Below are 16,491 nucleotides of genomic sequence, written 5' to 3'. Positions count from 1 at the left end.
AACATTCACCAAACCTTCTTCTCCATTATCCATGATTCTAAACAAGAGGAAGATTGCTAGAAGAGGCCATTCTTCTCACAAAGTTACATTGGCAGATCAGAATCAATATGCTCCCTTGAACAAGTCATAGCTGCTCAACACTCTTGTTCAATGCACCTCGCAGTTACCTATAAATCATAAGTATTCTTGGGAGGGAATAGGGAGGCAAAGTTTAGAACAGAGGCAGAAAGAACACCCATTCAGAGTCTGCCCCACATGTGGCCCATACATACACAGCCACCAAACTAGATAAGATGGATGAAGCAAAGAAGTGCAGGCTGACAGAACTGGATGTAGATCTCTCCTGAGAGACACAGCCAGAATACAGCAAATACATAGGCGAATGCCAGCAGCAAACCACTGAACTAAGAACGGGACCCCCATTGAAGGATTCAGAGAAAGGACTGAAGAGCTTGAAGGGGCTCGAGACCCCATATGAACAACAATGCCAACCAACCAGAGCTTCCAGGGACCAAGCCACTACCCAGAGACTATAACCATGGACTGACCCGGGACTCTGACCCCATACGTAGCAAGGAATAGCCTAGTAAGAGCACCAGTGGAAGGGGAAGCCCTTGGTCCTGCCAAGACTGAACCCCCAGTGAACGTGATTGTTGGGGGGAGGACGATAATGGGGAGAGGATGGGGAAGGGAACACCCATATAGAAGGGGAGGGGGAGGGGTTAGGGGGATGTTGGCTGGGAAACCAGGAAAGGGAATAACAATTGAAATGTAAATAAGAAATACCCAAGTTAATAAAGACAAAAAAAAAATCCTAGGTATTGTTGAATGACATTTCTAAATTGTATAATAGCTTATTTCTGAAGTTTATTTACTATATTCAGCTTCATCGGTTCAGATTTCAATCCATTCTCTATGATGTATTTATAATGGTACTCTTTATAAATAGTTCTCTTTTAATACCAGATTAAAGACTCCAGCAATTTGGGGATTAATGGGCAGTCCTCCAAATAACCTCTGACTGAACTAAATGGCATTGATTCCTTGGCAGATGGTTTTGACTAGACAGTTGAAAACCCAGAAGTTCAGACTGCAAAAGGCCAGAAGAAAGGATGGGGCATTACTACTTTATATTGCAAGCTGACTAAATGGTTTCCTCCCTTCAAATCTCCTGGCAGGTGTGGGAAGAGAAACGCTTAGTTTAATCATATTAGGGAAGATTATGAAGAAGCTTTAAAATCCTAAGCCTGGCATGTGGAATGAGCAGTGTTCGGAGAGTTTGTTCTTGAGGAGTTGGTTATCACAGGCAATTTGAAAGAAAACCCAAAAGCAGCTTCCCTGGTAAGTACAGAGCAGAGGGATGGGCTTCCCGTGTGTGTGTGTGTGTGTGTGTGTGTGTGTGTGTGTGTGTGTGTGTGTGTGTGTGTGTGTGTGTGTGTGTGTGTGTTTGGTACAGCAGTTCATGTGTGTATGCTTATAGTCTATCTTTATCACAGACAAAAGATGCCGGTGATCAACATCGAGGACCTGACAGAGAAGGACAAGTTGAAGATGGAGGTAGACCAGCTCAAGAAGGAAGTGACCCTGGAAAGAATGATGGTAAGTGAGTGGCCTCTCGAATTCACTGGAAAAGACAGCGTGGCAAATACCCACACCTCCCAATTCCGTTAGCATATGCTGGAACAGATCAATGTATCTAAAAGTAAATTGTTAGTGGAAAACAGAATCAGTGCTGAAGAAAGGTAATAATTAAATTTATTTCAAGAGTCAGACTCTAAACCCGAGTGTCAGAAAGCTAGTTTTCCCAGTCCAAGTGTGGCTCTTGGCCTGCTTTGGTAGGACTACTGAGCTGAGGAATGTCATATACCTTTACAGAAAGACCAAGAAGAAGAAAATAAGGGAAAAATTGAAACAGAGATAGGGTTTTACCTAAGCACTCAAATGAAACAAGGCATTGAGACATTTTGTGTTTGTTCCTATAAGTTGATTATTCTTCATTTTGTATAATATTTTGATGTCGTCGATATATTTAAAAGTACAGCCTCATTCTCCCCAGCCCTGCTCTGGTCAGTCACAAGTAAGTACATTCTAGTCTTCCTTTGCAAATAAAGATGATTTCAGCCCCCAAACCTCACTGGTTTCTCTTAAAAACATCTGTCAGCTCTTGAGAATAGTGACCTGGGGTCTCTGCATTAAAAGGAATAGAAAGGAAAAGGGAATGGAGATCTTTCCCCCCGACAGTGACCGAATCTCAAGAAGTGTAGATCTGTGTTAGGTACTCTCTCTTCATTTTAGGAATATGTCTATCTGTGCATCCTTATGAGGAAAGAGTGAAAAGAGTCTATCTCTGGTCATGCACTGCTCAAACCTTACTTCTAAGCAAACACATTTAAGATTTTAGTTTTATTTTATAACTTCCCCAACTCTCGTGATACTCCTTCCACAGAGACAAAAACCTGTTTTGGAATAAAGATAAACTCAAATAGGCAATCAGCACAATAGAACACACAGGCCAAAATCCTTATTACATCAACGAGCTCCTGGGTGTCCTTTGGTCACAATGTGAATATTTTCAGTTTATTCATTACCTTGGAGTTTTTATTTGGGGAAAACATGACATCCACCACCTCTCCAACTATTTAGAAGCGTCCTATTTTTGCAAGTTTAAATAACAATGTTAGTTTGTAAACCTCACTCTCATCTCCGTCCTGTGTTGTCTTCCCCACTATGTTTCTTTTTCTTCCTTTTCTTCTGCTACCACCTCAATACAGATTTTTGCTGTATATTTACACACACACACACTCACTCACACACACACACACACACACACACACACAGGCATGCACAGACATACAAATGCACACACATCTGTTGCTCTAGTCTATTCATGCTGCTGTAAGAGATTAGAACAGACCGCATGCCTTTGCAGAAGTGGTGAATCATTTTGATATTACTCTACGTTCTGGAACTGTGCTCATCCAAGTCCAGGGCCTGTGCTTTCATTCCCAGGTAGTGTCTCCTCAGTGTCTCCTCAGTGTGTCCCTACATGGTAAAAAAGCTGAGGGAGCAGCTGCTCTGGTGACCCTTCCTCCTCGGCGCTAATGCTGATAATGAGCTAACCCTCAGGGTGAGAGCAGCTGTCAAAGGCTTCATCTCCTAGTGTCACTAGACTGGGACGATTTCCAAATATAGAATCTAGAGTGCACACATATATTTACACACATATACAAATGAACATTTATGTGTATGTGGTACACAATTTTACTGACTTACTGTTTACATGACTTACAAATTGGTCACTGCACTGTCAACAATTCAGATCCGTTACTGTCATAAAAATAGCATTGATTGAGTATAAAATGAATTGAGGGTAAAAGCCATGGATAACTTGAACTCTTTTGAATACATACATGTGCGTATTACCTATAGAGATACAGCGCTGAAGCCTGGCTGTTTTCTAAATCACAATTATAAAACTATAAGTGAACGAGGAGCAATCTTATAAACCAAATGAGTGCCCGTTTCTGCACACATTCCCTCGTTAAGCATCAATTGAGCACAGGCTCTGTTGCCCGCGTTATACTAAACAAAATAGCCAAAGTCAGTGACCGCTTGGATCACATGCCACGCAGTTACGAGCAGTTGCTGTGGTTGAATTTAAAACTGTGTGTCCGCACTTCTGAGAACCTGACTCTGAGAATATGACAGGAATTTAGCAACTGTTCACTCTCATCCATCTTCACACTAAATGTTTAGGAAGAGAAGGGAGACTTACTTTGCAGAATTCCCCGACTTGTGTTTCTTTGGCAAAGCTAGAGGAAGAGCCCACTGGAAATGGTTAGCTCAAGGTCAGCTTTCTCTCCTCCAGAAACATCTATAAGGGAGGTGTGGGAATGATTATTTTTCCTACCCTGAAAAATACACTGGCAGGAGCAGGGGGAATCATCTTTAAAAAGTTGCAACCTAGAAATGTATTGTAATAAATACATTTCTATCACCTGCAGACCTCTGTTGTAAAACAAATGAGTTACCTCTGTCTCCTTTCTTTTAAGGTTTCCAAATGTTGTGAAGAAGTAAGAGATTATATTGAAGAAAGATCTGGAGAAGACCCTCTAGTGAAGGGGATTCCAGAGGACAAAAATCCCTTCAAGGAGCTCAAAGGAGGCTGTGTGATTTCATAGGCAGGAGGGGCAGATTTCTTAGAATAGTTAGAATTTTAATGATAATGCAAACTGTTCTATAAAATTAAACTTGTATATGTTGTTTAAATTGATAAACTTCAAGTTTTAATAAAAATGAAGATGCAATAATATGTATACTCAGTTTTTTATAAAGTATTTCACTTAAGATTTAACAAATAATAATACTGATGAGCCCTGCTTTAGAAATAGTGTATTCTGAATTGCCTGGGTAGTTTTATATTTCTTCATTTTCCTTTCAATATTAATGATACTCTCCTAGAACTTTTAGAGTTAAACATATTTTATTCTCAACATTTCACTAGCTCACAGGAGTAGGCATTCTACTGTTTCCATACATGGATGATCTATATATATTTATATATATATGTATATATATGTATAGAGCTATATATGTGTTTTTCTATATATAACTATATATATATATATATATATATATAAAACTATATATTCTTGAAACGTTACTGGTTCTTTCTTTTTCCCCTTACCCCAATCAATACAGCTATTGCTTTTGAAAACATTTTTAAAAAATTTATTTTAATTTTTTTAATTGGATATTTTTTATTTACATTTCAAATGTTATTCCCTTTCCCAGTTTCCCGAATATAAGCCCCCTATTTCATCCCCTCCCCTTCTTCTATAAGGTGTTCCCCTCCCCAACCACCCCCTTCTTGCTACCCCCCACATTCCCCTACAATGGGGAGGGTCCAGCCTTGGTAGGACTAAGGGCTTCTCCTTCCATTGGTGAATAGGACTATTGTTAACATAGCCTCATATATATCCTTACCCAGTTCATCCTGTCACTAATGATGCGACTTTTTCCCAGAGTGCCAACTGGATTCAAAGTTCAGTCTGCAGTCACAGAACACAGTGAATTTAACCAGCAACCCAACAGGTTATGAGCACAGGGTTTGGAGACAAGATGTCTGCCTTTGTCGCTCTCCTGCTTGACAGACTTTGGTTGTTTCATCCTCCTTCCTAAGCACAGTTTCTTCTCCATGAAGATGAAGAAAATAGTGGTTGTGAATATAGCCAAACCACTCAGCGTATATTATCTGACACAATAACTGTGAGACCCAGTGACTAATAGCTATGAACTATCACGAACTGAGAGAAGAACTAGAAAAAACATTCAAAGTGTTATCAATTATAACTCTTTCCACACCGTTCCCGTAAAGGTCTGGCACAGTGCATGCCATGCTGAGGGCAAGTCACAGGATCAAGTGTTGCAGCCACCTTGTTCCTGCTTCTATAAGAAATAACAGGTGCAATTACACAAACAAAGCATTTTATTACCAATGTCTCCTTATTGATACCTCTCATGGACAGTGATATTTGAATGCTTTGGTCATCAGAATACCGCAAGACAAAGTGATGGCCATCCTTTTGGAGACAGAAAGCAAACTGTGAACTATTTTTGGTTCTGGCAGTCTGAAGCTCAGCTCAGTGCTCTCCCACTAGATCATAGGAAATACTCAATCCGACTCCTTTTCTCCCAAGCAGGCAAACAATAGACTTAGGGTACAGGGCAGAAGCCTGAGGTCAGGGCTCAGGATCATGGACAGAGGACTACTACATACTCTTCTGCATGTCTTCATTTGAGAAACCTTATGTCATAAAGACTCCAGGCTAAATTATCCAATCTCATCCATTTTTCTCCTATTGGAGAAATTACTTCTCTTCTCCTATTTAGAAGTACAAAAGCCCATCATCCCAACAACCCCAGCATTTCCATCCATCTTCCTCACTCTCTGTTCCTCCATAGCAACATCACCAGCCATTATACTATTACATGTAATTATTTATTGGACAGAAGTTTGTCTTTAGGGGTTTTGCACCTGCAAGTTCGTGTTTATTCTGTAGTTTTTATCCTACAACTTGATGCAGATGCTGAAGTACGATGGTTCAAAGTTAAAACCTCAGCTCTTCCCCGTACTGAGAATCTTGGGCAGGCAAATCCAACGCTCCGAAATGTCCTTTTGAAATATATACAATGAAGTAGGGGTGATCTTTATTTGAGTTTTTTAATCTCTTAGCTCAGAAATAGTCATACAGGAGGCTTAACCAAATGGACTGTTGTAATCCCTATAGAGTTCCTGTACAGATAAGAGTAACTTTCAGGATGCCCTGATTTTCCCATTGAAATTTGGTCATGTTGATCTCATCTGAAATGTCTCCCCACTCCACTTCAGCCCTCTGAAAGCCGTCTTTTCTGACACAATTCCTTTTACTCCCTCAAGATTATATTTATATACCCTTGAAATCATTTAATATTACTTTACTTTGCACTGTAGAGTCTTCATTTTAATGCTATATCATAATTCCCCCCAAGCCTAAAGTTTGAAACAGCCGAACCTAACACAAATTGTCACTAGAATTATACTGATTTCATTAATCTTTAGTTCACCTAAGATCAGGAAACCACATACCTGTCAAATGTTTATATTGGACAAGGCAGAATTCTTACGGCACTAGGCTAAGTTTATTCTTGATTTAAAATACATGTTGTTGGATTCTCAGTAAGAAAGAATTCAGAGGAGAGGATGGCAGAGAAAGATATCCAGGAAGAAGGAAATGAAGCTGCGACTGTTCCCCCAGACACCACAGCTGCAGCTGGCAGTGACTCTGTTTTCTTTAAAAATTGTCCTTTCAGGGCCAGAGGTCACTTGGTTCGGGAGAACTGGCTAATACAGTCAAAAGCACAGCCAAAAACAAAGAACAACAGAAGTCCCCTAAAACGCTTCGCTATGTGAATCTCCAACCAAGCCTAGTGGCGTGTTAGTAGAATGAGGAATTACGGAGTCTATCGTTTGAATCACGTAGGCTTTGAGGTGCAAACATGTAGCTGAGTTCAGGATGTAGTGAAAGGCAGAGAAGATGAGGAGGAAGAGGAGGAAGAGGGATGAAGAGCAGGAAGAGTAGCAAAAAAACGGGGGAGAAAACAGCCCTAGTTTTATTTGGATTGAGTTGATTTTAGTCAACTTTTTGAAAATTCTGATCTCAAGTTCCATCAGTTCCAGAAGAGAGTCATAATACGTGAAAACTGGCTAACTTTAACAAACAGAATTATCCTTTGTGATATGGTCATAAAGTCTTATAGAACAATGTAGAGGAAGGAAACTGGTTGGTATAGTAAGTTGTTAATCCCTGTGGAGGTGTTTAATTCTGTGACTTGAAGGCACCTCTGTCTAAAACAGAAAACTCATGGAAAGGGTTAACCTTTAATGAACATACAGTTCTAGAAGTTGTCCTGGGATTGCTTTTTTTAAAAATTAGACTCCAATAAATATCAAATGAATCCAGAGTAAAACAAATATGTGCTGAAATACCTTTCTTAAAGAAACGGTCATTTTAATAACTTATCCTATTACCATTTATTTTTATGATTTCAGAAGCCAGATTTTGGAATGTGACCTAATTTATTTTTTCCTACCAAAGAAAAGCAGAAAAAAATGTGTTTTTATTTTTTATATTTTTTTCACACACATGATAACATAAGGTCAGAACACTGTTCCGAGAATTCAAGTTATCATTTTTTAAACTGCAACATAACTTCTTTTGGTATTTTTATAAAACTTCCTTCATATGATTTTTGGCAGTAAACTTGATAAATTTGGAAGATAATTTTGAAGAAAATGGAAAATTTTGAAAATTTAATTTCAAGATCATGTTTTTTTCTTTTCTTTTTTTTTTTATAGGTTAAAAGTGCAAATGGTTGCTTTTCTGTCTGTGAGTGTGTGAGTGGCTGTGTGTGTGTGTGTGTGTGTGTGTGTGTAGTGTATGTTTGTTCATATGTGTGTATGGAGACCAGACATCAACACCAGGTATCTACTAGTATAGGTCTTAACTGTATTTTGTTATTCTATTGAGATAGGCTTTGATAGCTTTGCACATGTATGTAGGACACTCTGATTACTTTCTCCACACACTAACTTGTTTCGTTCTCATGTGATCAACACTCAGCTCCCAGGTCCCTTTTCACACCCGAGTCTTATTGTTTCCTTTTGTGACCCACTGACTTTAATCGGGGCCATCTGTCAGCCCGCAAGTATGGAACTGGACTGGTGTGCTGAAGCGTAGAGGGATTTCCAGTGGGGAGACAACTAAAATAGTAGCTCCCATCCCCCCCTCCCAAACTCCTTTGGCACCACATCCTCCTCATTTCCTGAGCCCTGAGAGGACAGCATAGAAGTCTTTCTTAGGACTTAGCAGTCATGCTTCACTTACTTTCAAGTTCTTTAGCAGCCATGACTCTCTGCATTCACTGGCCTTCGCCAGAAAGTGGATCATCTGGTCCAGACTGAGAGTAGCACTTGTCTACGAATAGAAACGTTTCTTGGAAGGCTGTTTGACTGTATACCAGTTTAGCTAAGGAATATTATTAAGTTACCCTCAAAGACTATGACCGCTCCAACAACAACCACATGAGTTTTGTTCATACAGATTTGTACTACCTAGCATGAATTTCCTCGTGCGGAGCCAGCCTTCAGTACAAGTGGTCACTCCCCAACTCTGGCATTGTTACTTCACAAACGTATGTGCACTTCACTTTTTTTGGGGATAGATTTTTTTCCTTTTTAAAGATTAATTATTTTATTCCTTTACATTTCAAATGATACCCCCACCCATTTACCCCTCCACACCCCCACAACCTATCCCCTCCCCCCCCTCCCTTTTGCCTCTATGAGGATCCTCTTCCAAGACTCATGCACTCTTGTTCGCCAATCTAGCATCCCCCACTGCTGGGGCACCAAGCCTCCACAAAACCAAGGGCCTCCCCTCCCTCTAATGTCAGATAAGGCCTCTGCTACATAAGTATTTGGAGCCATGGATCCAAATGATATATTCTTTGGTTGTTGGTTTAGTCTCTGGTAGCTTGGGATGGATTCTTAAACTGCACACAGAACTTCTCATCTTGCAAGACTGAGTAGTTAGTTAGCCAGGAAGCTCCAGGAATCCACTTTTATCTGTCCCAACCCACTATAGATTAATAACAAGCTCCACTACTCTGATCTTACATGCTTATTAGGGATCTGAATTTAAGTCCTCATCTCCCTACCATTTTTTATTTTATTAAATAGATTACTATAGATTTCGGCCAGAAGGCTGTGTGAGATGCTTAAGGGAAATTTATTCTGTCTACAACCATAGTTTCCTTATGGTATGACTTAATATCACACTCATACTACTCTAAATAATCTTTTCATGGAGTAATGCAAGTGTAAAGTTGTAACCACAGTTGAATCAGCCAGTACAAACTTAATTGTTTTTTTAACAAAATATACTTCTTAAATGTTACATACTTAGCATGTATGAAACACTGAGTCCTCAGAACAATGGCAGTAACAGTGACAGGAAGGAAAGAGATAAAACCAATGGCACTCCTTGGTGACGGAGCCTCCCCATAAGGATACTTAAGAAGTCTCCTTACTGTAACTCATCTCTGGAAGTTGAACTCAGGACTTAAAGTTAGATGTCTACGGATCCCTCCAATATTTTTAAAGTTACATCATCATTTTACCACTCAAAACCAAATTAACGATGAAACATTTTCACATTTTAGATTACCTCATTCAGAAAGGTATACTGTGAATTTTCTGAGAATGAAAGCAAAAATATAGATGAATATGTAAAATTGATGTCTCATATACTGAGGAAAATGCTCACGAACCAATACGGATTTATAAACATGTATCCCTGCACGAAACTAGCTGATTAACAAAGAAGAGATTTACCAGCCAAAATAGTCTATCATTTAATGCAGACATACGTACCTTTATTTTCTTCTCCAACTTACCTAATTTTGGTATAGGATTTATTTTCTTTAGCCCACGTTCATCTAAGTTACTTTCACTAGCTTTCCTTAAGCTATTTTTAGCCAACCTTTTCAAGTTAAGAAAAAGGGGGTTTAAAACAAGGACTGGGCTCTTCAGATAGACGTGAGTTTGTTTTGACAGTTCACTAACAAGCCAAACTTGGCCAGATAGTCCAACTCTAAACCTGCAAGATTCTGGTAATTAAAATACAGAAAGCTGGGCGTCTAAATATTTCCTTTGTGAAAAAGATTGAACGTGTTTAGGTCGTCGTAGAGGCACCACATACCTCAGCAGCTCACTCCCTTCCCTGACTCATAATTTTAAAATTAGAAAACAAAACTTGCAGTGACTTTCACTCTGCTGGCTTTGGGGAGAGTTGGAAGGAGTACCAAGCAGCTCTCATTAAATAGCACATTGTCCTTTTCATCTTAATATATTCAGCGAGTACAGGCAGCAGAGCCTAGTGAGAAACTGTGCAACGCTTGTGCTCACTAAACAATAACGGGTGTCTAAGGTCGGGTATCCTGAAATATTCAGTTATCGGCTCTACTCTTCATTCAAATTTAACTATTAGTTGGGGGGTTGTCTCTGGGAAGAAAAGGACGTGATATACGGCAAGGGCAGGTTTCCTTCATATACATTATACCTTACTTCTCGTCTTTGAGCACTGTGACCAAGGGAACCAGTGAAGGTTGACATTGCCTGCTTAAATATTTCCCAGTAGACACTTTCCTGGCTTTCCAAGGCTGCACTTTGTGAACCACGCTTTCCAGAATGTAGGAAAAGCTCTCCTAAGTGACTCTGCTGCTGACATCCAGAAAAGGAAGTCCGCCAGGAATTCAAAACTTTAAAAGCAAGAAAACTGCCCTTTTCCCCTTCCTGTAGAGGGTTATTCCCAAGCCTTGAAGGGATGGTAGAAACTCTGGAGGGGGTTTTGAGCCTCGATTAGACTTCTTGTGGTGTCCTCTTATCCTCCCAGGGTTACACAGCATCTTCCTTCCCCAAAAGTGAAATTCTATTATTGAGAATTCAGATGGTCATTTAACGACAGGAAACACCCGCATCTCAAACCGCTTCTTTCCTCTAAACATATTTTTGTGAAAGGCCTTTTTGAGCTTTTAGGAAGCCATATGGAATGTGTCAACACAATTCTAGTGTATACTTCTGAAACCCAGCTAGGTTCCATGTTACTCTCTCTTTTCCCCCAAATATCCACTTTCCCACTACGCATATGGAAAAGTTACATGCTGTGTATTTTTAAAACTTGGAGAGGTGAAGGACCATTAGTTATTTCCTGCTGAGTAGTGTCCTTTTCCTGGCTTTAAACAAAACCCGGATGTAAGTTGGACATGGACACACACACACACACACACACACACACACACACACACACACACACACACACACACACACACACACACACACAAAAGGAACAAAAAAACTTTTTGTCTCCAGCCCAGCAGCAGCTCCCCTGGGCGTGGCAAGGGTCCTAAGCCAGTCCTGCCCAGATCTGTGACCTGGTTCTGCAGGGTCTGCAGCCTTCCAGGAAACTTAACCCTCTGCAAGCTGCCAGGCTAAAGGGCTGGTGGGGCCTGGAGTAGCCGCCCTGAGGTTGCTTGGAGTCTGGGAAAGGCCATCGGGAGCAGGCTTGGGCAGGAAGCCGAGCCCCGGGGAGCTGCGAGCTGCAGTTCAGCCAGTCACGTCCTGCACACGAGGGCGGGTAGCCTCAACCCGCCAGTATTGGGGAAGCGTCCCAGTTCTAGGCGCTTCCAGTGGCTCCCTTGCACAAGTGACTTCTGGGCCCAGCTCTGGGGCAAAGATGCCTGCCCTGCACATTGAGGATCTGCCGGAAAAGGAAAAACTGAAGATGGAGGTTGAGCAACTTCGCAAAGAAGTGAAGTTGCAGAGACAACAGGTAAGCTGGCTGCCTATTCCAGAATTCCCTCTCAGAAATGAGCCAAGAATTATTCTGGATTACCAGAATAAACTATGGGGGAGGGGTGTCTCTTCTTCTGGAAGCTTCTCTTTAAGGGGGCTTTAAGGAGGCTGGCAGCTGCTAAATAATGTGGGGAAATTGCAAAAGGTGAGAAGAACCAGGAACTAAGAGGGGATTTATATATAAAGCCAAATGTCATCAAGACAGTCCCAAACTGGGGAGACAAACAAATCCCAAAACGGGCAGCTAACTTCCATCCTGCAGAGGATGATGGATGAGAAGTTTTCTAAAACCACGTTTCAAAATCCCCCAACTTTAGCTTTGACTTTGTGAAGACCCTGATTCCACTGGGTCTTAAGAGCAAACTGCCTGAGTTTCCGTTATTTACCAATTGTGTACAATTTCCAATTTGTCTTGTAAGTGTGTGAAATGATTAATATCGTGCTTTCTGTATTTACTTATAAACACGTAATTTTGTTTATACTGCACGGCATATGGCTGCAAACTAAACTAACTAACTAATTAACTAACTAACTAACTAAACAACTAGCTACATGCTGGGTGTGGTGGTACATGCCTATAATTCTCAGTCACTTAGGAGGAGGGTCAAGAGTTCCAGGCCACCCTGGCCAGTCAAGAAAAAAACACTCAGGAGTCTTCACTGAAATTCCATGGATAACTTGGAATTTCTACTTCAATTTTTGGCCGGTGGCAGGGGCCTTTATTACATTAAACTTCTTTCCCCTCTCTGTCAAGCAATCTCTAGTTTAGTAAAAGGCTTTTGGATAGTTTTTTCACTTTGAAGGAAAGTATTCTTTTCCCCCGGAGCAAGAAAATTTGGACTGACGTTGTTTCTTTTATTATTATTACTTTTACGTTTTTATGGTCCTGGTCAGTCTGCCCTCCCCCAGATCCACATACCCCCAACCCCATGCCAGGACTCGCCACTCCCTGGGGCTTCAAGTCTCTCCCGGGTTAAGAGCATCTTCTCTCACTGAGGCCAGACCAGGCAGTCCTCTGCTGTAGATGTGTCCAGTGGGGGTGGGGCTGGGGCTCTACCACCTAGAGCTTGCTGCCTGGTTGGTGACTCCGTGTCTGAGAGATCTCAGGAGTCCCTGTTAGTTGAGACCGCTGGTCTTCCTATGAGGTCGCCCTCCTCCTCAGCTTCTTCCAGCCTTTTTCTATAGGCTGATGTTGTTTGTAATAGTTTGGGGTTACTAGGGTTCAAACTTCAGGCACTGTGTATGTGGTCACCTCTGAGCCACACCTCAGGCTCTTTGATTTTTACCTTCTCTTCACACTTTAAGATTTGCAAAAAAATGAACAGAAGATGAAGCAGATGATATAAACAGGTTCCAAACACATTCACGATAAGCCTTAATACTCCTCAGTGGTTACTGGGAGATGCTGGAAGTTGTTGAGTTTTACATTTTTACGCATTTACCCCCTCAAATGTAGCTCCCTGCTTCATACAAATTCACACTCTTCCAAGATTTTGCAGTGGGATATCCTATTTTTCCTGTCACTTTAAGAAATCATGTGATTAGAGGAATAAGCCAGTTGATAGGACTAACAGATCATGTTATTTCTTGGAGGGGGCTATCTTGGCTGATGACAAAGCCCTCAGTTTGGATAGGGTCAGCCAGAGGGACTGCACATGAAACAGCATGGTGTATAGTGTGTGCTGAAATAATGCTTAACCTTTGCAAAGCTGGAAGGTCTAGCATCATTGTGTCGAACTCACAGGCTAGAGGAAAGGAAAAGTTCCAAAGTTGACATCAGGCAGCATCCTGGGTGTGTCAACGTAAAACTCAAGCATCTTTATTTACAGTTTCCCCAGTCAGTCACCGCAGGCCTACGGTACACCCTACATCACAGGTCTCTCAGTTCAGAAAATTCTAGGTGTCTGCTAGGAAGACAGAAAGATTTAGAGTGGTTCTTCCTAGACACGAAGAGGATTGTGGAACTCCTTCCAGTTCCCAAATGTTTTATTTTCGGTATAGGGGATTATATTGATGCTGGGCAAGCACTGTGGTGCTTGGATTACACTCAACCCCTCACTTGAAAGATGCAAAACCCCTTTGTCCCAGAGAAAGAAGCCAGGTCCTCACTTACAGCCACAGAGGACCCTTAAGGCAAATACTTCAGTTGTCTTTTCCCAGCATCTTCAATCCTTGGTTGACACCTGGGCTATGTGCTCTGCTCAGGCCAAACCCAGATACACAGGTTAAATCTGGCTGCAGCTAATTAATTATTGGTCAGATGTACTCTCTCGATCCTAGAAGGAGCAATTACCCACTTTTGGAGATTATGGATATTTTCAGAACCCCAGCGAATGAGCCTTTGCAAGAAGAGTGGGGACCTGGATCGTACCCAGGTGTTTCTCTGAATCTTTACACTCCCTTACCAGCACTGAGCACTCCCTTAGAACATACAAACGGCAACTCCCAGCATTAGTTAGATTCTTGCAAAGACAGAACTTATTATCACATTTTAATTCCTGTAACTGTTCGACCGGCTTTTAAATTTTGGGTCCGTTCTACACACTGCCATGCAACCAGAGCTTTAGGGTATGGGGAGGAAATAATGAAACAACGGGATTCCCACTTCTGTTTATTTTTTGAGTGTCACTTTTTAATTACTCGTTGGTGTTTCATAATTATGCAAAAATGTGTTAGCACTGTGGTAGCTGCACTTGTTTATAAATAGTGATGCATATTTCGAGATACATATGTATACATGTTTAGAGAGATTCACTCAAAGGCCGCTTTTCATAAATCTCTCACTTTTACTTTCAACATAGTACTTGCAAAACAGACACTTTGGACACACTCAGCCTTGCTTTTCATTTCAGTTTATTCTCTCTTTTTTAAAAAATTTAAATCTGCAACTTGTCTCTAAGGATAGAATTTTAAAGACTCTTCAATCCCGTCCCATGAGAAGAAAAGTTTAAGTTGACTCCCTAAACTCCGTAGTCTCCAGATTGTCCCACTAAGCCTCTAGGAAAGCATTTAATATAATAATTGGTTGATTCATCAGAGGAGTTTTGAGGCAAGACTTGGAGTGAGGTGGATAGACAAACCTAACATCCCTTGTCAGCCTTTCCCTGCTCTGCGCGCGTATGACTGTGACTCCATGGAGTTCTGGAGTATGATGTGACCTGCTCACTTCAGTGAGTCATGTGGTGCGACACAACCCTTCACACCTGTGGACTGCCTAATGGCTGCCCTTTATCCAGAGAATTTGAACACGGCAGATCCGTTGCATTTGCATTTTAGAGAGTAAGGAAATCATGGAATGAGTATGAATAGAAAATTTCATGGGGGGATCTATTAATACAATGATTTTCAATCATTTGTTTCTTGAACAATATTTTTCTCATAGATTATATGGCATATATAAATAGAATAAAATAATGATTTAGACTAGGAAAATATTTTTTTTTTTTTAAAAAGTATGGTTTAATGAGACTATGTGAACCTCACCCCCCCAAAAAAAAAAGCAAAAGCAAACAAACAAACAAAAATCAGTGGTGAAGTTCAGTTTCCTTGACATAATTTGTTTCTTTTGATCTCCTCTCCCTATACTCCAGGTGTCTAAATGTTCTGAGGAAATAAAGAACTACATTGAAGAACGTTCTGGAGAGGATCCTCTGGTAAAGGGAATCCCAGAAGACAAGAATCCCTTCAAAGAAAAGGGCAGCTGTGTCATTTCCTAAGGAACTCTGGAGGGAAACTGTTCTCAGTTGGGTCAAGTTGTTCTTTTGTTTAATTTTTCCCCCAAATGAAGCCAAAGTGTGTGTGAAGAATTGAGGAAAAACTGAAATTGAGAAAAAGACTGCCATATAAGCACTCTCCAAGCACTTTGTGCATAGAACATACCTGCTTCTCACCTTGGCTGCCCACCACCGTCTCGCAGAGGAGAGCATCTGAGTGCAGTTATGGGATGAAAGGCTGGCTCTCCTTTCAGTACCTGCTTGCTGTCTCAATAAAGTTTTACCTTGAAAAAAAACCAATGGTAGTGACTTAAGATAGCTTCCTTTTATTTATTAACTCTTAGCGTTTCCTTCTATAACCTGTCAGTGTTTGGGGTTTATATCAGAAGATTAGGAATATATTATGACATTGGTTTTGCCTTTAGCTCTCCTTATTCATGTGTTTACAATGCAAATTCTGACTTCTGGAATGTTAGATTTAACTTCAACTATTAGAGAACCCAGCGGGTAAGAATTCCTAATGACATTAACAGGAGTCAGGTGGTGAGTCAGGAACTTTGCCAAACCAAGTCAACATTAGCACATCCTGGTTTGCGATGATTTTAGTTCAAAATATCCCTGCAGCAGTGTCCTTGGGAAATGGGACAAGTCTGTGAATGGGAAAAAGAACCCTCATCCAGAAGTGCTGGCTGCCAGGGCTAGTTCTTTTGCTGACCAGATCTACATTCCTTGTTCTCTCCCAGATCTGGGATGGTTCCTCTTTAGTTCTGTGGCCTCTGGGTAGATTTTGAATGTCTTCTTCCTCTTCCTCCTCTTCCTCCTCTT

The 16,491-nt window shown here is 40.9% G+C and overlaps 2 protein-coding genes across 2 annotated transcripts; both read left to right on the top strand.

Moving 5' to 3' along the window:
* The first annotated feature begins 1,209 nt into the window (after window positions 1-1,209).
* On the top strand, window positions 1,210-4,310 carry Gngt1 (G protein subunit gamma transducin 1). The gene is made up of 3 exons (XM_032905302.1): window positions 1,210-1,341; window positions 1,497-1,599; window positions 4,053-4,310. Exons 2-3 carry the CDS (start codon window positions 1,504-1,506, stop codon window positions 4,179-4,181), a joined length of 225 nt encoding a protein of 74 aa, XP_032761193.1. The 5' UTR covers window positions 1,210-1,341; window positions 1,497-1,503; the 3' UTR covers window positions 4,182-4,310.
* A 7,252-nt stretch (window positions 4,311-11,562) lies between these two features.
* Window positions 11,563-15,962, top strand: Gng11 (G protein subunit gamma 11). Its single transcript, XM_032905300.1, has 2 exons — window positions 11,563-11,930; window positions 15,544-15,962. The coding sequence occupies exons 1-2, from the start codon at window positions 11,835-11,837 to the stop codon at window positions 15,667-15,669; spliced, it is 222 nt and encodes a 73-aa protein (XP_032761191.1). The 5' UTR covers window positions 11,563-11,834; the 3' UTR covers window positions 15,670-15,962.
* The last annotated feature ends 529 nt before the right edge of the window (window positions 15,963-16,491 follow it).

This window comes from Rattus rattus, chromosome 6 (genome assembly GCF_011064425.1).
Source record: "Rattus rattus isolate New Zealand chromosome 6, Rrattus_CSIRO_v1, whole genome shotgun sequence".
In the NCBI taxonomy this organism is placed as follows: domain Eukaryota; kingdom Metazoa; phylum Chordata; class Mammalia; order Rodentia; family Muridae; genus Rattus; species Rattus rattus.
Note: the sequence above shows the minus strand (reverse complement) of the source record. Positions and strands in the feature narration are given on the sequence as shown.

Bases quoted from the DNA above. Each gene is read 5' to 3' on its own strand.
- Gngt1 (XM_032905302.1), top strand. From the start codon at position 1,504: ATGCCGGTGATCAACATCGAGGACCTGACAGAGAAGGACAAGTTGAAG. The intron at 1,600-4,052 runs GTAAGTGAGTGG...CTTTCTTTTAAG, and splicing joins TGACCCTGGAAAGAATGATG to GTTTCCAAATGTTGTGAAGA.
- Gng11 (XM_032905300.1), top strand. From the start codon at position 11,835: ATGCCTGCCCTGCACATTGAGGATCTGCCGGAAAAGGAAAAACTGAAG. The intron at 11,931-15,543 runs GTAAGCTGGCTG...CCTATACTCCAG, and splicing joins TGAAGTTGCAGAGACAACAG to GTGTCTAAATGTTCTGAGGA.